Raw genomic sequence first — 23,019 nt, forward strand, 5'->3', positions numbered from 1 at the left:
TTATTTATTCCAGAGAGAGAGCGTGCGCGAGACAGTGCACACATGAGAGTGGGGGGAGGGACAGAGGGAAAGAATCTCAAGCAGGCTCCATGCTGAGTGCAGAGCTAGACTTGGGGCTCGATCTCACGACCCATGAGATCGTGACCTGACCCGAAACCAAGGGTTAACCACACCTAACTGACTGAGCCACCCAGGTGCCCCCAAAAACTCAGTTTCAAAGTATACAGTTCAGTGGCTTTTGTATATTCACAGGATTGCATGACTGTCACACTATTTAATTCTAGAACATTTCCATCACCTTCCCTGCCCCTCTCCCCTCAAACCCCATATCAGCAGCCACCCTCCATCCCCGTCCTGTTCCCCAGCCCTGACGGCCACTGATGTGCTTTCTATCTCTGGATTTTCCCGTTCTGGACATTTCGTATACATGGAATCATACAGTAGGTGTCCTCTTGTGTCTGCCTTTTCTAACACCAACATAGTATCTTCAAGATTCATCCGCGTTATAGCGTGTGTCATTATCCTTCATGATTGATTATTAATTCCTTATTATTCCTGAATAATATGACATTACATGGACATATCCTATTGTGCTTATCCTCCTTCAGCTGGGTGGTTTGTACTTTCTTGCTCCTGTGAATAATGCTGCTGTGAACAATCGCAGGTAAGTTGTTGGGTGAATGTGTCTTTTAGTTCGCTTCCGACAAGCATCACCTGTTGTCGCCCTGTTGTCGCCCGCAGGCAAACTTCGAATGGTTAAAACTTCCCGATGGGTTGGCCCTTTGGTATCTGTGAAGTGTCCCTTCTTACTCTATCGGACGAGTGCCTTAAAATCGACTTTGTCTCTGGCTTAGGGATTCCACAGTTTACCTTGGTTCACCTTTTTACTTTCAGTTTATCTGAGTTTTTCTATTTAAGGCGCCCCTCCTGTGGACTAGGGGAATTAAAAAGAATCAATTCTCTGCTTTTTATTTTATTTATTTATTTTTAAAAGATTTTATTTATTCATGAGAGACACAAAGAGAGAGGCAGAGACACAGGCAGAGGGAGAGGCAGGCTCCGTGCAGGGAGCCCGACGTGAGACTCGATCTCAGGACCCCGGGATCATGACCTGAGCTGAAGGCACGTGCTTAACCTGCTGATCCACCCAGGCGCCCTCAATTCTCCATCTTAAACCACAACAGACATGATTCTCGTGCTTCATATAGCCAGCATTCATTTAAATTTATCCCCACGGTTACTTTTTATTACTCTTTGTCTCTTCCTGCGTTTCTCCACATTTATCCATGACTGTTCTCTTTTTCCTGGAACTACCTTTGGAATTTGTCCGTAGGATAGGATAGTATTCAGTACACTGAGAACTATTTTTGGCCTTTTCTTTCTGATACAGGTCCTCTGGTGACAGATTTGAGGGTTTGTCTGTCAGAAAGCCTGTTTTGTCTTGAATTTCGAAAGATCTTTTTGGTATGTCAGGAATTCTAGGGCACTACAGCTGTTTTCTTTAAAACTTTGGAAGATGTCAAGAAGCCAACAAAAAACCCACCCCACCACCTTTGGAAGATGTCTTTGGCTTTCACTGCTTGTGTTTGCCAAGTCAGCTGTCCGTCCCTTTGCTGCTCCGGTTGGCTCTGGGCTGTGGGCTTCACGGGTGAACCAAACCAGGTGTGCTTTGTGCATCCAGCGGTAGCTGCCTTCATGCTTCTCCTGCGTGGGCGTCCGGGGCGCATCTGGAATCCGTGGCGCGGCTTCTTTCATCATAGCTTCTGCCCTCTTGTCCCTCATCTCCCTCTGAGGCTCTCATGGCCTTTTCTCTGCATCTCGACGCTCTTTGCGCTTCACACTCTTGGTTCTTCGTGATCCAGTCTGAACGTTTTCTACTGGTCGCGTTCTCCTCCATTCCTCTGGCCTTCCTTTGTGTTCAGTCGTCGTTAATCCTTTTGACTGTGTTCAGCTCACCTAGGATCCAGTCCTAACATTTTTAATTGACTTTTTAATACAGGTTACAGTTTTCGGATGAAATGACCCATCTTGTCACCTGTTTTCTTCAATATTTTAAAGTGCGTGTTTGCAGATTGCAGTTTCTGGTTCTTCTGTTTAGATGTGTTTCTTTTGATTCTTTGGTCAGTTGCTCTTTCTTCCTTATTTTATTTATTTTAAAAATATTTATTTATTCACGAGAGATGCAGAGAGGGGCAGAGACACAGGCAAAGGGAGAAGCAGGCTCCCTGCAGGGGGCCCGATGCGTGACTCGATCCCAGGACCCTGAGACCATGACCTGAGCTGAAGGCAGACGCTTAACCAACTGAGCCACCCAGGCACTCTGGTCAGTTGGTCTTTCTCACCTTCTGGTATTCTTGGTATTTTTTGATTGAGTGCTAGACTCCAAGACTGGATATTCCTGCAGAGCGGATTTACTTTTGCTTCTGAGAAAAATAGGTTGGGATAGATTGGACTCTTGGTTACAGTCCTTGTGAGGCCCAGTCGATTTCTCGATAGCCCTGACTTCCCCTTCCGGGATTTTAAATGAAAACCTGTTTAAAAAAAAAAACAAAACCAAAACAAAACAAAACCAAAAACCAAACACTTTTTAAAACCAAGACTCCTCCTCCAGGGCGAATTCCTCATTCAGAGTGAGCCTTCCGCTTCCAATTTCTGCTACCCCGAGCTCTGAGTCTGTTGAAAGTCCCTCCCCAGTTTTTCAGCCTCGTAGACCCTGCGTAGGAATGAGCAGGTGCCTCGAGGAGGCCAGGAGACCTCAGTGTGCATTTCATCTCTGCACTTCCTTTCTCTCCAGGATGTTGGTTCAAGTACAGCACTGGGAGCTCTCTGATGCATTCAAGCAGATTTAAGAAAAAAAAAAAAAGGAAAGAAAAAACAAAAAACCCTCAAACTACAGCTTTTTAAAACTGCCCTCAGCAGGAGGATTGGCCTGACACAAACCAGTCTGCCAGAGTCAGAGGTCAAGTCCAGCTGTGGCTTGTTATTATTTTTATTGTTATTAGTTGAAAATCCTTCAAAGGAAGGTCTCACCTCGAGGCCACGAACCCCTCTGGCAAGTTCCTAAGATGTGAGCCTCTTCTCCTCCCTCTGCGGAGAGGCCTCTACATGATCAAAGCAGGAAGCAGCATTTAGGAGCGTCTTTTACCTGCCAAGCACCCACTGGAAATGGTTCCAGCACAGAAGGAACATGGGGCCTCGGCATGGGAGGTGGGGATCGACGGGTAGGAGGAGAAGAACCCGGGTCAGAGGATGGGCCTGGGGCATGGGCCCAGGGCATGCAGATAGAGAGGCCCCAGGGGAGTGTACTTTCTCTTCACCTGGCTGGTGCTCCTGGGGAAGAGGTGCCGGAGCCGAGTGAACTGACAATGCACATGCAGTTCGCAAGCCCTCTTGCTTCCCTCCAGCCATTGTGCTTTTACCCCTTCCTGCTGCATATTTCCAACCCCTTCTGGGTGCGGCCACCTAGACATCCCTTAGGCAGGTGGCCACCTAGACATCCCTTAGGCACCTGCGGCTTGACGTAGCCCAAGGGGCTATGATCCTCGTGTGTTGTCAGCTTGGCCTCAATCTCACCTCCCTTCTCAGTTCTCTGAGTGGCAGGAGAAGTCGAGAAGATTCCCAGACTCTTCTCTGTATGGTTCTAGGTTAGGCACAGGCCAGCTTTGCCTGAGAAATCTACTATAAATGGGGGCTGCGGTCCTAGTTCAGGCCTTCTTTCTGGCTGGCTTCCCCGGCAGCCTCTCTCCCGGGGTGTTTGTGTGCGTCGGGGTCCAATCTGAAGGCAGGAACCACATGCTAATTTGAATACGGGAAGTTGAACATAAAGAGCGATTATGCGTAACAGGGCCGTTGAATAATAGATTGGTCAAGAATAAGAGATTCCAAAGAATATAGACGAGCACATGTAAGGAGCAGCCTCTACCCCTGGGGTGGAGACAGAGGCCCTCCATACCCCGTCCCCAGCTGTCTGGCTCTTGCTGGGAAGGACATCGCTGCGGCTTACCGGATGCAGAGAAGTCTCCGAGATGCTGTGTTGATAGAATGTTCTAGAAATCTGCTCTTTGAGGTGCCAGGGAAAGCTGTCACAGAGAGACGGAGGTACTTCCCAGTTTGTTGGTGGGCACTGGGAGACACGATTGGCTGCCAAGTCCTGCTTACGACCATGCAGGATGTGGGTGCTGGAAAATCGTCTACACTGCAGGAGCCTGGATGTTGGAGAAGCTTCTGCACAGCAGCAGCTGAGTACTGAGGAAGCCATGTGCACCCCCAAAGCCAGATAATTGGAGGGACTGCGTGGACTGCAGGAGCCTGCTAGGATGAGGGCCCCAGCGCCAGGAGGGAAAGCCCCCCTTCCCCCAGTGTCTCCAGCCCCTCCTGCTGACAGAGCGTAACGCCAGACCAGTTGCCAAAGGAAAAGGATAGAAAGGGCCCAGCTCCACGTTCGCAGAGCAGGCGACGAATGGCCCGTTTGGGAGCCAAGAGCAACAACCGCACGTCACTCTGCCGTCATCGTGCAGCGTAACCGGCTGCTTGAGAGGCTCAGCTCTGGGGTCAGGCTTCCCGGGTTCAAGTCTCGGCCCTGCCACTACTGTTGGTGTAACCTTCAGAGGCTTATATGAGCTCCCTGTGGCCCGGTTTCCTGCTCTGTGAAGCCAGGGTAGTGATCGCACCAACCTCGTTGGGTTCTTACGCCAAGTAGATGCCTCGCAGACGAAGCGCCACGTCGGAATTTACACGCTCCTTTCTTTAAACTGCGCATCCTTCGACCCGCAGCCTGGACGGGCTTTCCACGTAGGTGGGAGCCTCAGGCGACAGCCCTGTGGCCTAAGACATCATTTTTCTTTCTCTTTCTTTCTTTTCTGTGGCCGGGGCCCGGCACAGGGAGCGCTAGTTGGAGAGGTTGTCTTCTTAACAAGTCCCCGTGTTCAGATTGCAAAAATCAGAAACCGGCTGTCACGTTGTCTGAAACTCCCCTGTGGCTCTCCCCGCCCCCCATCAGGTGACTGAAGGATGTCCCGTCCCACATCCCTCCCAGGAGATGGCGCTTGTAAGATCCTCTGCCCCGCTCACCTCCCACCACACCACAGCTCAGGTTTTCACGTTCGTCGTCACCGAACATTGAAATTCAGTTCATCCACCCTCACGTCCCTACCGCATTTGTGCCTCTGCTTTGCAGCTTCATTTGTGTTGTCCCCCCTTCTGGAAAACCATCCCCCCTCCTGTTTGCTTGGTGAATTCACTTTCAATGCTCCGAACACTCAAGCACCCATCTCTTCCAGGAAGCCTTCACCAAACCCCCAGGTGGGTTGCAGAGTGCTTCCCGTTCCTTCGCTCCCCCAAATGGTCCTCTTGTGTTGAGGTCATAGGCTTCTGGGCCTGGTTCACTGGCTAGAGTGGAAGCCATGTGGGGTCTCCCGCATATTACTCACGTTTGCATGCTCTGTGTTTTAGCACCCCCCCCACCCCGTACCTCTGGGGCGCGCTGCATCGCTCTAGGGCTGCCGATCGCAGAGTTGTGCACAACCTGCTCCCCCGTTCTATGGCCCTGAGCACCAAATGGAGTCGCCCCACGGATGAGAATGGGATGAGAATGGTGCCCTCAAGCTCTAGACATTGGTTACAGCACCCACTTAGAGCCATCTGCCACACTGGCCAGCGTCTCCTGAGCACTCCCTCGGCGGGCTGGTTAGGAGGGATTGAGGAGGTTTGGAATCATCAGACCACATTTCTCTATAAGAGATGCCAGGTTCCAGTTGTGCCCCATTCAAAGGAACCTCAGAAGCAGGGCTGGGGGGAGAGGAAGGGAAAAGAGGAAGGACACAGCCCTGTGATGCAACCAAGGGCTTTAATTAGAGCCCGCTCCTCCCGCAGTGGCTGGGGTGACTCTTGCTGGTGGCACAGGGGTGGCTCAGATGTCTTCTCCTCCAGGGGAGTTTCTGAATTCATCTTCATAGCTCCTGCTCACCGCCCTCTTCCTCCCGGAGGAGACTCGTGGGCAGCCGCCCAGCGTGGGGACTGCGGGCTAGAACGCTCAGGGTCTCCCAAGAGTGCACACTCTCAGCACCCAGTTATTGGTGACGTACCGTGGGTATCTCCTTTTCAAACCGTTTCTGCGAGGATCCATGTTCAGGTCTGAAAGAGTGAAGGAAAACGTTGAGCCTTGGGGAAGGCTGTGGATTATGCCTGGATAGACCGTCTCGGGCCGGTGCCACGCGGGGACTGCTCGAGTTACTGATGGCTTTAAAAACAATGCTGCTCGCCTGAGCTAAAAATAACCCCAAACTGGGTTCCGCAAACGAGATTTTGAAGTTTACTTGTTACACCAGCATGGCCTCGCTGGTCCTGACCAGAACACGTACACTGCCAACCTCTGCTGGGTGCCCTCTCTGTGTGGGCCCAAGTTCTAGGCACGTATAGGTGTTGCCTCATCTCATCCTCCCCACAACCTGTCGGGTACGCAGTGTGCTCCCATTATCCCCGGTCTGTAATGAAGGATGCCGAAGCTCAGAGAGAGAGGTTCGGCGGCGTGCTCAAGCTCCGGACGTGGCTGAAGCAGAATATGACTGGTCTGTCGGACTAAACGCCAGTGATTTTACCTAATATCTCATATCTGATAAATAGTCATCAGGCTACACTGTTACGGGCGTGGGTAACTAGTCCCGTGTCCCCAAAGGGCTCAAAGAAGTCTGATGTGTCCCAGCAGGGAGTGGCTGGGGAGACGGAAGCCCAGAGAGGTAACTCCGGCCGGTGTTCTTGCACCTGCCGCACCCCCACCGCACCACCTACTGAGGGCCCGTGGCTGATGCTGCTGGGGTGTGCTTGGAGGGCGAGAGCCAAAAGCGGTAGAGCTCCCCTTGCTGGCGTGGCAGCAGCAACAGAAGAACTTGGACGCCATGTGTTGGTGGGCTGGGTAAGAGGAAAGGGCCCCGGGGCTCTGCAGCCCCAACCCCAGAAGCCCATTGTTGTTTCAGCGCTAGGTCACACTGGGCCAGCCTCTCCCAAGGCGTCATACCCCCTCCCCTCCCAAAGCGCCTGCGCTCCCTGTGGCCAGCACGTCCAGGCCCACCTGTGTGGACCTACTTCTAACCAGTCCTTCCTCGTCTGTCCAGAGTCCTCTTGCCTTTGAAAAGGACTTGGAGCCTCTGCTCTGCTCGTCTTTACCTGCAGGGGTGTGTTGTTGAATCAGTAGATTTGCTGCTGACCCAGCTCAACCTTGCTGATTCACATCCTGGCTCTGCCACTAATTTGCTGTGCGGCTTTGGGCTCCTCCGTGCCCGTCTCTGGGCCCGGGCTCCCATCTTACGGGCAGTGGTTAGGCTGCACCATTTCTCCAACAATACTTCAAGCTCTGATGACCCAAGGTTGTACGTCCTTGTCATATTCCCAAACCTCTTTCTCTTTTCTTCTGGGCCTGGTTCACTGGCTGAAGTGGAAGCCATGTGGGGTCTGGCCCTCTCCTGTTCTCATTTCCCTTCCCCTGTGGCCAAAGCCCCACTCTGGGAATTTCCATCATGGTGGCTGTATTCACTCGCCACACGCTGGGTTCAGTCCAAGCCTCCCCCTTGGGCACTGGCTCCCCACCTCTCCTGGGCACCACCAGGTCTCACCTGGGTCATTGCAGTGGCCTCCTCACTGGCCTCCCTGCTTCTTCCCCCCTCGTCTTCATTGGTGTCCACGCAGCGGAATCCTCCTGGAATGGAAGTCACGTCAGTCACCCCTCTGCTCGGAGTGTCCGTGTGCCATAGTGTCGAGCTGATGGCTCTAAGGACAACCAACCAACAGGTTTGCTTTTGGCCACCTGCTGGTGGGGCCCTCTCCCTTCCCCACCCTCATCAACCCCAAACTATTTCTTTTCAGCCCATGTCCCCTATTTTGGGATCAGGTCCCACTATTCCCTTTGTGTATGGAGTCAGAGAAGAGGACCCTCCTCCCCCGGGCCCTGCCTCCCCTTCCTTCTGCATTCAGTCATCCGTCAAGGCATTGTGATCCTGCCTCATGGATATCCTCTCCATTGCCTGCACCCTCCGCGCCTGCTGCGACCACAGCTTCCCCGCTGACCCCTGGCTCACCTGCAGGCTGGTCTGCCTCTGGAGCCAATCCCATCATCATCCTCTTCCTCAAACCCTCAGTGCTTGACACTACTTGGTGGTCTGGCCCTGCCCATTCTGCCAGCTCCTTCCCTCCCAGCCTCACCCATTGCCCTCCGGCTGTAGGAGCTGCTGGCCATCCCCCAGACTTGCTCTCACTGTGTCACCACCATGCCTTGGCACAAGCTGTCCCCTTCCTCTGTGTCCTCACTCCCCACCCCTCACGCTGGAGACTCCGCTCTGGGGCTGCTCCCTCCCGAAAGCCATCTCTTACACCTGGGGAGGAGTTAGGGGCCTGTCTTGTGCTCCCAGACCCCCAGACTTCAATGGGTCATGGCCATTGCCTGTCTTCGCATAGCCCCATAGCAGGTGCTCAATACATATTTGTTGAGTGGATAGTATTTTCACTGCCTGTGTAGTTGCCTGTGAGAGTCTAGACTCCAAGCTGTGATATTAGGATTCGTCCCACATGTGCTCATTGAGGACCACTGGTGCCCGGCACTAGCTGAGGGGTGTGGCAGTGAGCATGAGCAAGATTCCTGCTCCCTAAGAGGCAGGGATGCGCCCAGTTCGCCTTTGTCCCCAGCGCTGAGCGCAGGGACTTTGCAGAGAGCAGGTGCCCTGTCAGTAAACCCAGCAGCCCTCTCTGACTGGTGCACGATATACACAATATTTTCCCTGCTCTCCCTTCCACTAACAGATGTTGTACTTCCTGCTCTTAGAAACGGGTAGAAACATCCCGATTCTGTACTTACCTCAGTGCCCCCGATGACTTCAGTCTTGGAAGTTAACAGGGCGGGAGAGACAGCCACGGTGTCAAGGACGCTGGCCTTTCACTGGGCTTCTTGGGCAGGTCCTTTGACATCTCTGAGCTCATGTAACTTTTCAGATGGTGGAACCGAGCCCCAGATAGGTGACTCCCGGGGCTCACAGCCCAAAGGGGCAGCTGGGAGTTCAGCGTAGTTTTGTCTGATGTCCCAGCCTCTGCTGCCCAAAGCCTCACCCTCCAGGCCCTTCCAGGGACCGAGAGATGTTCAGAAGCACCTCATTGGAGAGTGGCTGGCAGGTGGCTTTTAAAGGGAAAGGCTCCCCTGAAGCTTGGCTGAGCCGCGTGGTAGTTAAGAGCATATCTGTTTTTAAAGATTTTATTTATTTGAGAGAGAGATCGGGCGCACAAGAGCAGGGAGAGGGAGAAGCAGACTCCCCGCTGAGCAGGGGGCCTGACGCGGGTCTCGATCCCAGGACCCCCAGGTTCAGGACCTGAGACGACGGCAGAAGCTTAATGACTGAGCCCCCAAGCGCCCGAGAGCGGGCTTCTTATTACTTAGATAACTGGGGATGTGCTTCTTGCCGCACGCTGCTGTGTCGTGGAGCGCCCTTTGGCCCCCTTGAAGCCCCCTTTCCTGTCTGTGAAACGGGGATGGTAAAGCACACCCCGGAATGTGGCGAGTGGGGGGCGTAAAGGACGGACCGAGGGTGCCCTGGGGGCCGCGGGAGGGGCCGCAGGTGCGCGGTGTCCTGCGCTACCGGGGCCCGCCTCTAGGTGGGGGCAGGAGCCAGAGCAAAGGGCCCTGGGCTTGGGCCCCGCGGGCTGTGAGCCTCAGGTGTCCAGGGCCCCAAGCCCCGGGAGGGGACAGAAGGACCCAGCGGGGCCACCCCGGAAGGCTCCTGGAGCTGGGGGCCCCCGGCTCGGCTGGCACGGGCGGGGAGGCCGGGGCCCAGACCCGGGGGGTAAGGGGGGTCAGGGCAGTCGGGGCTGGCGGGCACCCCCTGCACCTGGGCATGCAGGCTGTGCAGGGGGGACGGGCACGCTGTGCCTGCGGGGCCGGGGAGCTCCGTCCTCTGCCGGCCTGGCCGGGGGCTCGCTCACCTGCAGCTGGCCGGGCACACGGGGGCTGTGATGTCACAGAGCCAGGGGCCCAGGGAATGCTGGGCTACGGGGAGGGGGCAGCGGGGACCGTCCCTGTGGGGCTCTGCCCTGTGTGCCCGGGCCGTGGCCTCCCCCGCGCCCACTAGGGGTGGTTCCCCGTCCCGCGTGTCCCACCTCCTTAGATCAGTACAGGCTGTGCTGCTCCCGGGCCTTGTGGGCCCTTAAACCAGGGGGGTGGGAGCTTGACGACCACAGCAATCCACGGCGTCTCTCCACCCAACGCCTCATTCCTTCCAAGGGGCGAGATCGTAACCTGCGGAGGGGAGCCTGGCGATGAAGGCGTCTTCGGCAGGTGACCTAGTTCATGTCACCCACGGCAGGACCTCCCTATGCCGTGTGTCCCCCAACAGGATGCGCTGGGGGGACAGCGTCGCTGCTGTGGTCTTCCCGCCAAACACGGGAAACCAGAGTCCTAAAATGAACGCAAATAGGGGGGCACCTCATAAGATGGTTGTGCCTGTGTCCCTCAGAAACGGAGAGCTCCCGAAGATAAAGACCGAACTGTTGCAGGTGAGGACACGCGGCGGGGACACGGCACTGCCCTGTGACTCATGATGTTGGGTTCGACCCTGCATCGGGTGGCAAAGCAGCTGGAAGACATTTGGGGGACCCTTGGTGACACCAGCATCTCAGTGTTAGATTTTTTTTTTTTTTTTTTTTTTTTTGAGAACTGTCCTGGAGTTCTTCTCTAAGAGAATATGCTTGTTCTCAGGGCGCGCACACCGACCTGGTGGGGGGAAGGAGGTCTGTCGGAAGGAACTGACCGGGGGACACAGAGACGAGGCAGGAGGGAGCAGGTGGGGGGAGATGCAAACAATCGTGAGTCTGGGTGAAGCGTCAACAGGGGTTCTTTGCATCTATTGCAACTTTTCAGTAAGTCCAAGATGGTTTCAAGACGAGAAGAAGGTGTCCGCAAGGCTTAGATTTTTTGTTTTCGGAGAGCTAGGCGTGACCATGTGCTTAAAAACAGGAGAAAAAGAAAAAAAAACAGTAAGGAAGACAAGCCAATAAGGCTTTGGAAGAGCTACTTCCTGGCAAGGAGGCGGGGAAAGAGGAGACACAGCCTGTGCTGTACCAAGTGCTTTATTTGGAGGGAGCCCCCCCTCCCTGCCCCCGACAGTGGTGCTGGTGGCACAGAGGTGGCTCAGACGTCTTCTCCTCCTCGGGGGGAGTTTCCGAATCTGTCTTCATGGCCCCTGCTCGCTGCCCCCTTCCTCCCGGAGCCTTGCTGGCAGCGTGCAGCCCCGGAGGCCTGCCTGGTAGCAGCGGACTAGAACGCTCAGGGTCTCCCGGTGTGGCACGGCTGGAATGGCCAGCGATCCTGGGAGTAGCGGGTTGGGTTTCTCTTGTAAAAATCTCTCGGGGAAACATGTGTATTCCCTTCTAGAAAGAAGGAAGGAAGGAAGGAATTATGGCACTGGATGGAACCTTGGCCCTGGGTGTGGACAGAGCACCCTGGTCACCTCCATCCCCAATCATGGTCAGATTCTGGAACACTGGGCGAGCCACGTGGACCCCGGGCTGGGACTCAGGGGTGCTGTGTGACAGGGACACGTCAAGAGGTTCCATGTTTGGGGCAGCCCAGGTGGCTCAGCGGCTTAGTGCTGCCTTCGGCCCAGGGTGTGATCCTGGAGACCTGGGATCGAGTCCCACGTCGAGCTCCCGGTGCATGGAGCCTGCTTCTCCCTCTGCCTGTGTCTCTGCCTCTCTCTCTCTCTCTCTCTCTCTCCCTCTCTCCCTCTCTATCTCTCATGAATGAATAAATAAATAAAATCTTAAAAAAAAAAAAAAGAGAGAGTTTCCGTGTTTGTACTGCATTGGCATGTTGAGTGATGATGAGGGGACTTGCAAAGAGCAGAGGCCTGGAAAGTGAGAGAATGGGGCCCGTCCTGTTCTAACGCTACCCCTTGCCAGTGGGCTTTTGGAAGGTCCCTTCCCCCTGTGGACCTCAGTCTTCTCTATGCAACGGGAGGTGGGATTTTGAACTGGGATGCACGGAGCCACACACGGGAGGGAGTGACGGTGCTCGTGGGGCAACCAGGCCCTGCCCTGGATTCAGGGGCAGCGGGACCCCTTTCGTCTCTTATTGCAATTGGACTTTGTGTGAGGTTCTGCTTGCCAGGAGGCTGTGGCTGTTTTGAGAATTCTGAAACGTCTGGGCCGCGCTGGCCCTTAGCTCTCAGCAGCCGGCGGCCCAGGGTGTTTGGGAGTTGAGCGGAGGAGTCATTTGTTCCTCCCGGACTGGGCTTCTATCCTGCTCCTATTGCCCCTGGAGTGTTTCACCCCCAGCTGAACTACACTCCAGTCCACAAGCATTTTCTGGCCTTGTTTACTTGCCACCTACCTGGCTGGGTTTGTCCTCCCGGGACTTACCCTCTAGCGGCCAAATCAGACACGAGAGCAACAGCCACACCCAAAACACACGTGACCAAGGACCCCGGGGCTTAGGGGCGTGGATGTGTGCTCCATGTGTGAGGTCTGCTGCTCCTCAAGTGATTCCCAGCTCGAGAGGTCGTGCAGGCAGGTGTCAGACTCCAGGAATCACTCCAGTGTGTTCTAGAATATGACTGTGGCTTCCTGGAGGGAGTGGTCCCGTCTCCCCTGCCACCCCACTTAGCTCAGATATCAAAGTGATTTGGTCATCTGGACGGTGGGGGGGTTCCTGGTTGGCGCTAGGATCCCAGTCTGGGACTCACCCTCATGCTCATTATTGCTGGTGGAGGAGGCTCTCTTTTCTGGACCCATCAGGGGTTGTCCCAAAGGCAAGCGGGAGGCTTCGTTAGCACGCTTGGGATTCTTGCTGGCCAGCTCTTCCTTCTGTAAGCCTGGCGGTGATAATTCCACACCATCGGGGGCGGGGGGGGGGGGGGAGGCTCAGGAGAGGTGGCGGGAGTGAAGGGGTGTCGCCCACCTTGTCGGGGTGCACGTGGGCCAGAGGTGGTTATTACAGGGTAGGGACCACGTGGATCTCCCTCCTCCAGTCCTCTGAACGCTCTGCCTCCTAAGCACATGCTAGGTTCAAAATATGTATGTTCTTTCAAAAAACATAAAGTTTAACCTTTTTCTCCCATTTACAAATGTGAATGAGTATCTGTTACGGAAAAACTAGGGGACACTGAAGAATGTGAAGTAGACACAGAAATGCCCCAAACGCCCATCCCTTCAGATGTGATCACAGTTCTCGTCGTCCCTTACGCATTTTTTTACGTGGCCCATCGTATCCCACATGTCGTGTATGCATTTCATGTTTTTCACATACGTGATGTCAGAAATGTTTCTCTCGGGTCGCTGAATTTTTAAGAACCCACGGTTGTATAACATTCTATTTTGCAGAGAATTCAAGAGTCACTTAATACTCTTGTCGGGAGTCTAGGGTGTTTCTGCTACATAAACACTGTTATGGTGAACATTGTACATAAGGCTTTGTTTTTATGTAAAGACCTCTAAATTCTTAAAAGTATAGCAACCGACTGAGCTGTGTTCTGTAACACAGAGCTCTGTCCTTTACCAGATGCCTAACTGCGGCAAATTGCTCCCCTCCCGTGTCTGTTTTCAGAGCTGCGAAATGACACACCCATTTTGGGTCATCATGTCCCCTTCTCAGAATCATTGTAGGGATCAGATAATACCGCTGCTGCCCGGTGTCAGCCCTGAAACAGTGGGGGACTTACCTGATCGCAGCCGGGTCCCTAGTGCTTGGACAGTGCCTTGCATGTAATAGGGGCTCAGTCACTATCATTGTTATTATCTTGGAAAAAGGGATGGGTGTTTTTCAGATTCTCGGTTTCTATTGTGCAGTTATTTTCGGGGGGGGGGGGTGTGGTTTCAGACCCTCTCTGGATTTCTGGCAAAACGTGCCAGGAGAATTTTTCTCCTGCTGTTGAACCTGTGCTGGCCGCCTCCCTGGCCTCCCTGCCTTTTGTTTATTGGTTTGGGTTAGGAAGCCCCCATCTCATATTTTAGGTTCGAATCATCATTCAAAAACTGAAGGAAGGGATCCCTGGGTGGCGCAGCGGTTTAGCGCCTGCCTTTGGCCCAGGGCGCGATCCTGGAGACCCGGGATCGAATCCCACGTCGGGCTCCCAGTGCATGGAGCCTGCTTCTCCCTCTGCCTGTGTCTCTGCCTCTCTCTCTCTCTCTGTGTGTGACTATCATAAATAAATAAATAAAATTAAAAAAAAAAAAAAAGCTGAAGGAAATCTGAGGGTATCTCAGTGGAAGGCGGACGAACACCATGAGGTCTAGAGAGGCCAGGCGGGATGTTCCTGTCTGGTACCTACTGCAGGTCGATGGCTGAGGCTCTTGGCTTTGACTGGGGACCTTGGAGTCATCCATGGAGTGGGGCTCCTCACAGTCTCTGCAGCATAAGCTGAAAATCTTCAAGGCCAGGTTTTGGTGGGCTGCTGTAAGAGGTAAAGGAATGGGGGCCATGGTCTCTGGGACCTGGCCTCTAGACGCCCATTGGAAGTTCTCCATGATGGGCTGAACTGGGTCAACCTCTCCCAAGGGATAATAGCCTTCCCTGTTCCCAAATCTTGCATAGCTTCCCATGGCTGCAGGCCCAGGCCCTTGTGTCTAGGTTACCCTCTCTTAAAACTATTTTTCCCATTCTAAATAGTATTTTCTTACCCATGGAGAGGAGTTGAAGCCTTTACTCTGCCAGCTTTGCCGGTAAGGGCGCTGTGCTGAATCAGCTGATCTTGATTTGGAGCCCAATTCCCTGGGCAGGACTGTTTCCTAAATAATCATAAGATTGTGGGTGAAAAATGCTGGTCCTTTACCTGTTCTCCCAGTCCAGCTGGGCTCCCCCTACCGCAGATTCCTGGCTTGTATAGAAATACATAAGGACATGCTCCATAGTCAAGTCCATCCATGTTCTGGCCCATTTCTAGGTGCACATTCTTGGGTAGATTCCTTAACTTTCTTGAACCTCGCTTTTTTGGTGGGGAAAATGGGAATGCAGTGCCTCCTTCCAGAAGTAAAGGGTTAAAAGTCACCCCCGTGGTGCTTGGCACACAGTACATGCCCAGTAAATGGCCATTCCATTCCCTTTCCCATCCCTTCATGTGGCTTGCTGGCTTCCAAATATCCCGGCTGGTCCAGGTCCTGGGGGGCGCGGCCGTGAAGCACAGGCTTGCAGGTGTAGGGCCTAGTGCTGCCATCAACTTGCTGACTGGCTGTGGCTAAGTCCATGTGTAGCTCTGTGTCCCTGGAGCCTCATCAATCACAAGAGGAAGTTAGGCTACACGGTATCTTCAAGGACCTTTCTAGATCTGATGGTCCAGAATTAGAAAACCTTGTTTTAGTCCCAAACTCCTTTGTCCCTGGGCACTTCCTGTTCTCACTCCCTTTTCCGTGGCAAGACCCCCTTTTAGGAAATTCTTATCATGTATGGGCTGAGGCCCCTCACAAGACCCAATTCACCATGTGAGCTGCCTCACTCATGGCCACTTGCTTCTCAGTTTCTCAACTACTATCCCCTGGTCTGAGCCACCCTTATCTCTTGCCTGAATTAGAATAGTCTCCTAACTGGTCTCTCTGTTTCTTTTACTCTTGACTTTTTTTTTTTTTTTTAAGATTCTATTTATTTATTCATGAGAGACAGACTGAGAGAGGGAGAGACACAGGCAGAGGGAGAAGTAGGCTCCCTGCAGGGAAGCCCGATGGTAAGACTCGATCCTAGGACCCCGGGATCACACCCTGAGCCGAAGGTAGAGGTTCACCGACTGAGCCTCCCAGGCGCCCTTACCCTTGACTTCTTAAATTAATACAAGATCTTTAACTTCCGGCACATAACGCTGTTTGATGTAGCACGACTTCTATATTGTGCTTAGATACAGCCAGCAGCCTCGACGTGTACCAATGTCCCCATCTTGCAGCATCCTTGGATCAAAGGGGTCCTCCCTGGGTTCGGTTAGCCCCCACCTCCAACAGTCTTTTGGATTTGTCGCCAAGTGAGTTTTTCAACATGATTTGAGCTCTGATGCATTTCCTTGAGCTCTCTTCAGTGAATTTGTTGTATCTCCTTAGGATTTATAAGCAGCTAGAAATTTGTATAAGGCGACTAGGTCTTTTGTTTTGGAGACGCCCCATTTAGCAAATAGGCCTGCCGTTAATATGCTTATTCTGCTGCTCGCTTTAGTTTCAATTTCCTTCATGTAGATTCTGGCCTCATGGGATTTGGCTTTGTGCTGGATCGCCTCACGTATGCTGAATGTGGAAGGAAGTGTTTCCTGAGGAAGGAGTGGAAGCACAGGTCTTGAGAAGCCCTCACCATAGGTCAGCCCCGAGGACTAATGGTTGGGGGTCTGATAGCCGATGATCACTGTGTATAAAGGTAATTGCTAAAATTCTGCCTTGGGTCCGTCCGGACCCTCATGAGCACATGTATTGTCTTGTTAACTTAATGAAAGGTCACTTGACTCAGCCTATGTTCTGGAATAAGTGATTTCCAGGTTATTGATCAGTGGCCTCGCTTAGGCTCTCTTAGGCCCGGGAATTCAAGACACCACGCGTTAACTGTGGTCACCTGTGGAGTGTTCTCTCCTGCTTGTCGTGGTTTCATCTACATTAAAGTTGCTGCCTCTTCCTGGAAAACAAACTTCTGCTTCACATATATATTCACATGCACTTTCATGTGTGTGCTTATATTAATAAATGAAAGAATTTCACCAGATGACTTGGAATTACGGGCACTATGGCAAACCTTTAATGTCTAAAATAAGAGATTGAAGAGGGGCTCTTGAAAAAGAAGACAAAAACACCAAACATTCAGTAGAGAGAGCTTCTTTGATTGGTATGTTCTGATCTCAGAAAGAAAGAAAGAAAGAAAAAAAAAAACCGTACTCCTACTCAAACCTTCTGAAACCTACTTTCTTTACATCTCTTTTTCTCTCTCCACCCAGCTTTATCGTTACCACCCACTTCACTCTTTCTATTCCTTCCCGTGACTGCCTAAATAAACTCCCTTCATTTCTGTAGAAAAGAACAATCAACTTTGCACCATATCCCCCAGAAACTCCTGTACCAGGAGGTGGGTCCAGAGAGCTTGAATTCAAACCCTGGGTGACAGTTGAGTTGAGGGCACATATTTAGAATTATCCCAAATTTCCAAATGACAGAAAGTGGCTGTATAATTCGGGGTCCTGTTATTCTTTCACTTATTGCCATTTGTACCAATCAATTCACTTAATGGCTGACCTTCAATGCGGAGGGAGGAATGTTTAAGAGGAGCAGGATGGAAAAGGCCAGAAGATTTAAATAACCCACCTACACATAATTCAAAAAAGTGGGCTTGAGGAGAAAGATAGGAAACGTACCACCTAAAACTATTTCAAAAGTCTTTCCCTGAAGGGAAAGATTGGACAAAGATTCAAAATTGCAAGCAAAGATGAATTACGAGGAGATTTAATAGACTTCAGGACACTTTCAAAGAAATCCTAGGGCAGCCCAACAGCTTAAGTAAAAGGAACCTTTCCTTCTCTCTTTGGGGGAGGCTCAGACCCAAGATAGGGAACTTAGATAAATCGGCATGGGAAATGCCAGCTTAGACCTCCTGGTCATTTTCAAAGAGTCCTCACGTGGCTCCTTGGGGAAAACAATTGGTTCCTAAAATAAAAACAAGATCAAAACCCTCCTGTCCATAAAGAAGGTGGGGCCTGTTGACGAGGACCCTTGTATTTACTGTGAGCAGAAAACCATTTGGAAGAACTCGTGGTCTAGATCGGTCCGGTGATGCCCCTCTGAGGAGACCTTAGCCCTCAACACAGTCCTCTCCTTCCCCTAAAATCTCAAGGGGAATCGTGAATAAATATAGTCAGACGACGGTACTGCTTGTTAGCATGAAATCACCCTCTTCAATGCCAACTAGAACCAGGACTATCCCAAGTCCCGGTATAGGACCCAACACCCCCAGCAGACTATGGGTCTGGTACAGACCCATGGTACAGCTGCCCAACACCCCCAGCAGACTGTGTCAGCTCACTCGGCATTGGAGAGCGTGAAGCCCTTCCTGAGGCTACCCATACCAGGAGGTGGACCAGACTTCTGAGGACAGAGGGGCCCCCCGTAGGAGCTGGACAAGCCGTGGGGCTCCTTTTCTCTCGCCTTGACTGACATAGCAAAGAATACAGCCCATGCTCTGGAGCACAACCAACCGGTTGAAAATCCTTAGCTCAAGTAACTATGGATAATAGAATACCTTTGGATTTTTATTTGGCTAATCAGAGAGTATGTACCTTTGCCAGCACGTCTTGGAGTCCCTGGATTGATACCCCATGTAAGGGGCCCAAAGAAAAGGCAGCCTGGCTATCCAAAATGGACATAGGGAATTTATTTTCTTGGTCATGCCTAGGAAATTGTGGATTATGATTCTGGCGTGCCTTCCAGACCCTTCTTTTAAAAAACCTAATTATTTAATCTAATAATTAAACTCTTTTCATTATTATTGTGTGTGTGTGTGTTTAATTAATATTGTTTGCCTCACACTCATTTAGCGCTGCTGTCCAGAGAAGTCAAAGGATCTTAGGCGGCCATTGGCCCAATGTATAGCTCCACAGATGATTCAAAGACAAAACCAAAAGACATCAGGCCGGCCAATGCTCAAACTGAACACCGGATCGCTGTAGGCGGAAAAGAGGAACTGTGTCTTCAAGGAAAGTGGACGACAGTGGTTGAGCATCTGTGTAACCCCGGAGGGTCTTTCCTGCAGTTTTGGTTGAGGGAGGACCACAAAGGGAGAGGCCGAGAATGAAAAAGAAGTTCCCACTCTCCTAAGACCGATGGCTCTGTAACCACGGTTTAACAGGTAATCTCCAGAACCGGTTTCAAATCCTTTTAATCTATTGATGAAACTTTGCCTTAGTGACCATTCTTCTGAAAGCAAGAGGCAATAGTAGGTCCCCTTTCGCAGCTGCTGACCTACCATTCCCAAGCACTCCTGCCCCTGAGATGCCACCTCCCATCAACTCAGCACCTCCCGAATCCCCTTGTAAATCAGCCCTTAGCTTTGTTCAGAGGCTTTGGCATGGAAGCCCGATTCTCCCTTGGTGAGTGGGAAATAAATTCAATTTTTGTTTCACACATTGAGCGGAGGTCTCTCTCTCTACAGAGGCTCACATGGATGCAAATAGCCCGGAGATGGTTCCCTGTTAGCAGGGCAGCAGGGGTTTACACGTGCATTTGTTTGAATCTAGCATCAAAGCATTCCACACCTTCAGCCCAGCCAGCAGTTTCATGGGAAAGTTTGGGGTGGGGTGGGGGCAGAAACGCTTTCTCCTTGGAGTCCTGGCCGCAAAGAATTTTGAACTTTGGAGCCCCCTTCAGAAACAGAAGAATCTCAAGGGAAGTAGTGCTGGGGTCACAGGCACATTTTTTGGGGGGATCATTCTTAAAGATCTACTACTGGGGAGCCTGGGAGGCTCAGTGGTTGAGCACCTGCCTTTGGCCCAGGGCGTGATCCTGGGGTTCCAGGATCGAATCCTACATCGGGCTCCCTGCACAGAGCCTGCTTCTCTCTCTGCCTCTCCCTCTCCCTCCTTCCCTCCCTCTCTCTCTCTCTCTCTCTCTGTGTGTGTCTTTCATGAATAAATAAAATCTTTTAAAAAATAGAAAAAATAAAGATCTACTACTTATTAAGCTGTGGAATTTAGAAGAATTTTACTTCCTGAAGGCTGTTTTTTGTTTTTTGTTTTTTGTTTTTTTTTTAATCTGTAAAATGGGGCTGTCGATCATAGTATCTAGCCTGGAAGGCGGTTGCGAGGATCAGCTAATGGTGGTAAGTGCTGGGCTCCCGGCCTGCTGCATCGCCAAAGCTTGGGAAGGGAAATGCTGACGCTGAAGGGGATGTGGCCGATGTGTGGCCTTGACCAGGCTGGGCCGCAGGTGCGTGGTGTCCTGCGCTACCGGGGCCCGCCTCTAGGTAGGGGCAGGAGCCAGAGCAAAGGGCCCTGGGCTTGGGCCCGGCGGGCTGTGAGCCTCAGGTGTCCAGGGCCCCAAGCCCCGGGAGGGGACAGAAGGACACAGCAGGGCCACCCCGGAAGGCTCCTGGAGCTGGGGGCCCCTGGCTCGGCTGGCACGGGTGGGGAGGCCAGGACCCAGACCTGGGGGAAGGGGGGGGTCAGGGCAGTTGGGGCTGGTGGGCACCCCCTGCACCTGCGCATGCGAGCTGTGCAGGGGGGACAGGCACGCTGTGCCTGTGGGGCCCGGGGAGCACCGTCCTCTGCCGGCCTGGCCAGGGGCTCGCTCACCTGCAGCTGGCCGGGCACACGGGGGCTGTGATGTCACAGAGCCAGGGGCCCAGGGAATGCTGGGCTGCGGGGAGGGGGCAGCGGGGACCGTCCCTGTGGGGCTCTGCCCTGTGTGCCCTGGCTGTGGCCTCCTCCCAGCCAGCCATCGGGCATCGGGACAGAAGTCCTGGTGACTGCTGTGACGCGTCTTGAGGACAGTGCAGCCAGAGGTGGGCCCGACAGCCCGGGTCCGTCTTCTGTCTCGGAGACCCCTGCCGGGTGCTGACCTTGGGCACATGAACTTCACCTCTGTCTGGGCTTTCAACTCCGCAAAGTGGAAATAATGCTGCTCCCTGGTCCCAGATGTATTTTTAGGATGGAGTGAAGTCAGGTGGGTGGAAGACATTTGGCGCAGTGCCTACGTGTTGTGAGCGTTCCCGCCATCGTTGCTGTTGACAACACGTGCAAGAACAGGTGACACCTTCCCAGTCTGTCTTTCAGGTAAAAGGAGGGGGGGGGGGATTGCTTTATATCCGAGTTCTCACAAAAGCTCTCACCTGAAGGGACACTCTTTCAAGTCCTTTATTTAGGACAACCAGGTGCTATTTGGGGAAGCCGAATTAGGTTAAAACAGTCTCCATCAGTGCTGTCTTTGGATGCTGATAGAGGTCACCTGGTATACAGGAAAAGGAAAAAGCAAGGGCGGTCCACACAGTTTTGCAGCCACGGGGTCAGTGGGGTAGGGCTTTGGGCGGGAGGGGGATGCGATCTTACCGTCCCAAGAATTTGACGGTGGGTTCAACAGTCCTTTGAACCTCACTTACAAAGCGGTCCCCGTAAGTGGCAGGTTCTCAACTCTGGCTGCGGAAGAGGTCTCTCTAAGTTGGTTTTGAAATGTAAGAATGCCTTGAGGCCTAACTAAATTAGAGGTTTTTTTTTTTTTTTGATTTTTAAAATTTTATTTAGTTATGTATGTATTTATCTATCTATCTATCTATCTATCTATCTATCTATCTATCTATCTATCTATCTATTTATTTTATTGGGAGGGGAGTGGGGAGTGGATCCTGGGCTTCAGGATTTTTACAAAGCTTTCCAGGCGATTCTTGTGTATGAACAAGACTGCGACCCACAGAATTACACTGTGGAGATCGCAATGCCTGTAAACAAGTGGTTCTCAGCTCAAGGGTACACTTGGGATCACGAGAGGAACTTGAAAGAGTGCCACACCCCGTGTCCACTCCAGGCCAGCAGACTCACTCTGTGGGCTTTGATAGTTTTTAATGCTCCCCAGGTGTTTTCCCCAATTAAAATGTTGCCCTAGAACATCGTGTAAGTTTGAGGCGTCTAACGTGCTGGCTTGCTCCATCAATGTGTTACAACAGTATTACTACAGGAGCGTTAGCAAACACCCTTATCACACCACATAACTATCGTGTCCTTTTTGCGTCGTGCACGATGAAGATCTAGTCTTAGCAACTTTGAGGTTTATATAATACCGTATGTTTTTTTTTGACCTGTCCTTGTCCTTTTAAATACAGTATGATTTTAATTCTCTCTCTTTTTTAAGGGGTTAGAATTTGACTTTATTGCTTTGAGCATTTTTTTCTTTCACTTTTTTAATTGAAGTTCGATTTGCCAACATATAGTGTAACACCCAGTGCTCGTTCTGATTTTAATTCTCTTTCAGTGTTGAGAACCACTGAACAACATAGCTGAGTGTGAGAACCACATAGCAAAGTTTTTTTAAAAAACCTAAATTTATCCTTAATGTTGTCTAAATGGGTCCTTTTAGCTTTTTCAAGGACAGCATTGTCTATGGGCTCAAAAGCACTATTTTCAAATTAGAAATCGAGACAATATACTTGGGAAACCTGTGTTAGATGAAGGGATGTTAAAGATGTCTGTGAAGCATTTAAATGGAATTATTTCAGGGAGCGGGTGAGGGTAGCAGTACATCTGAATTAATGGGTTTTATGTAATGTGCCATTGTAAACACATCTATTGGATCTATATAAATAGAACTTGGTTATTTCATCCACGAACGTTTACATATGTATGAAAGCTGTGGGACCTTGGCCATAGTTATTAGCCCCTGGAACCCTCATTTCCTTACCTTTAAAATCATTTTAAAGGTAACAGAGTTGAGGTGAGGAGTTGATGATGAGGCCATGTGTGCTGTAAGCAGGAGGGTAGAGAAGAAGTATTCCATAAATATTGTTTCATTATTTTCGTTGTCACCATCGTCACCATTATTATTGTTTGATGATGACAGGGATGGATAAGGAGGAGTATGGGCTGATGCCTCTGTGTCTGGCTTTCCCATCTGTGGATATGAAATGAAAAAATTGAGGAAGAGGAGCACATTTTGGATGAGGACAAATTTAGGCTTTTAAATACTTCTGTTTGGAAGATAATTACACAGGGATCCCCGGGTGGCTCATGGCTCAGCAGTTGAGCGCCTGCCTTTGGCTCAGGGCGTGATCCTGGTCCCGGGATCAAGTTCCGCGTCGAGCTTCCCGCAGGGAGCCTACTTCTCCCTCTGCCTATGTCTCTGCCTCCTCTCTCTGGGGCTCTCAGGAATAAATAAATAAAATCTTAAAAAAAAAGAGGAAGATAATTGCACATTTGCAGGATGTTGTAAAAAATGTGCAGAGAGATCCCGTGAACCTCGTTCACCCAGACTCCCCCAGTGTTAACATCTTGCGTCACAAACAGAATAAAAACCCAGGGGCACACCTGGGTAGCTCAGCGGTTGAGCATCTGTCTTTAGCTG

At 51.6% G+C, this 23,019-nt stretch overlaps 1 protein-coding gene and 3 long non-coding RNA genes across 22 annotated transcripts in view; 2 read left to right on the forward strand and 2 right to left on the reverse strand.

Moving 5' to 3' along the window:
• The first annotated feature begins 3,489 nt into the window (after positions 1-3,489).
• On the forward strand, positions 3,490-11,025 carry LOC119873984. Its single transcript, XR_005367211.1, has 2 exons — positions 3,490-7,782; positions 10,256-11,025. It is a non-coding gene; the product is annotated as an uncharacterized LOC119873984 (long non-coding RNA).
• On the reverse strand, positions 5,827-9,984 carry LOC119873983. 7 transcript variants are annotated; one of them, XR_005367195.1, is made up of 4 exons: positions 9,958-9,984; positions 9,091-9,217; positions 7,608-7,690; positions 5,827-6,132 (listed from the first exon to the last, which is right to left on the reverse strand). It is a non-coding gene; the product is annotated as an uncharacterized LOC119873983 (long non-coding RNA). The 7 variants fall into 7 exon arrangements; XR_005367196.1 differs by having other exon boundaries at positions 7,608-7,761; XR_005367194.1 differs by lacking the exon at positions 9,958-9,984 and adding an exon at positions 9,864-9,935.
• Positions 11,026-11,084: 59 nt separating the features above from the next.
• TEX48 (testis expressed 48) lies at positions 11,085-20,315 on the reverse strand. Of its 3 annotated transcripts, none has more exons than XM_038553218.1 (5): positions 20,265-20,314; positions 14,647-14,754; positions 14,298-14,420; positions 12,714-12,842; positions 11,085-11,400 (listed from the first exon to the last, which is right to left on the reverse strand). In XM_038553218.1, the coding sequence occupies exons 2-5, from the start codon at positions 14,648-14,650 to the stop codon at positions 11,297-11,299; spliced, it is 360 nt and encodes a 119-aa protein (XP_038409146.1). In that variant the 5' UTR covers positions 14,651-14,754; positions 20,265-20,314; the 3' UTR covers positions 11,085-11,296. The 3 variants fall into 3 exon arrangements, with proteins under 3 accessions (XP_038409146.1, XP_038409147.1, XP_038409148.1); XM_038553219.1 differs by lacking the exon at positions 20,265-20,314 and adding an exon at positions 20,170-20,194; XM_038553220.1 differs by having other exon boundaries at positions 11,091-11,397; positions 20,265-20,315.
• The window catches only part of LOC106559509, a 106,293-nt gene continuing 103,567 nt past the window's right edge, over positions 20,294-23,019 (forward strand). For 6 of the 11 annotated variants that reach the window (XR_005367204.1, XR_005367209.1, XR_005367206.1 and 3 more), the window contains exon 1: positions 20,298-20,744. This is a non-coding gene — a long non-coding RNA (uncharacterized LOC106559509). Of the gene's footprint in view, positions 20,745-23,019 lie in introns of all 11 variants that reach the window. The other 5 variants (XR_005367202.1, XR_005367205.1, XR_005367200.1 and 2 more) reach the window with 4 other exon arrangements.

This window comes from Canis lupus, chromosome 11 (assembly GCF_011100685.1).
Source record: "Canis lupus familiaris isolate Mischka breed German Shepherd chromosome 11, alternate assembly UU_Cfam_GSD_1.0, whole genome shotgun sequence".
NCBI classification, from domain to species: domain Eukaryota; kingdom Metazoa; phylum Chordata; class Mammalia; order Carnivora; family Canidae; genus Canis; species Canis lupus.

Excerpts from the sequence above, each read along its gene's own strand:
- TEX48 (XM_038553218.1), bottom strand. Across the intron at positions 12,843-14,297 it reads GCCTCAGCCATCGACCTGCA|GCTTACAGAAGGAAGAGCTG; the intron begins GTAGGTACCAGA and ends TATCACCGCCAG. Across the intron at positions 11,401-12,713 it reads CAGCAATAATGAGCATGAGG|AAGGGAATACACATGTTTCC; the intron begins GTGAGTCCCAGA and ends CCTTCTTTCTAG.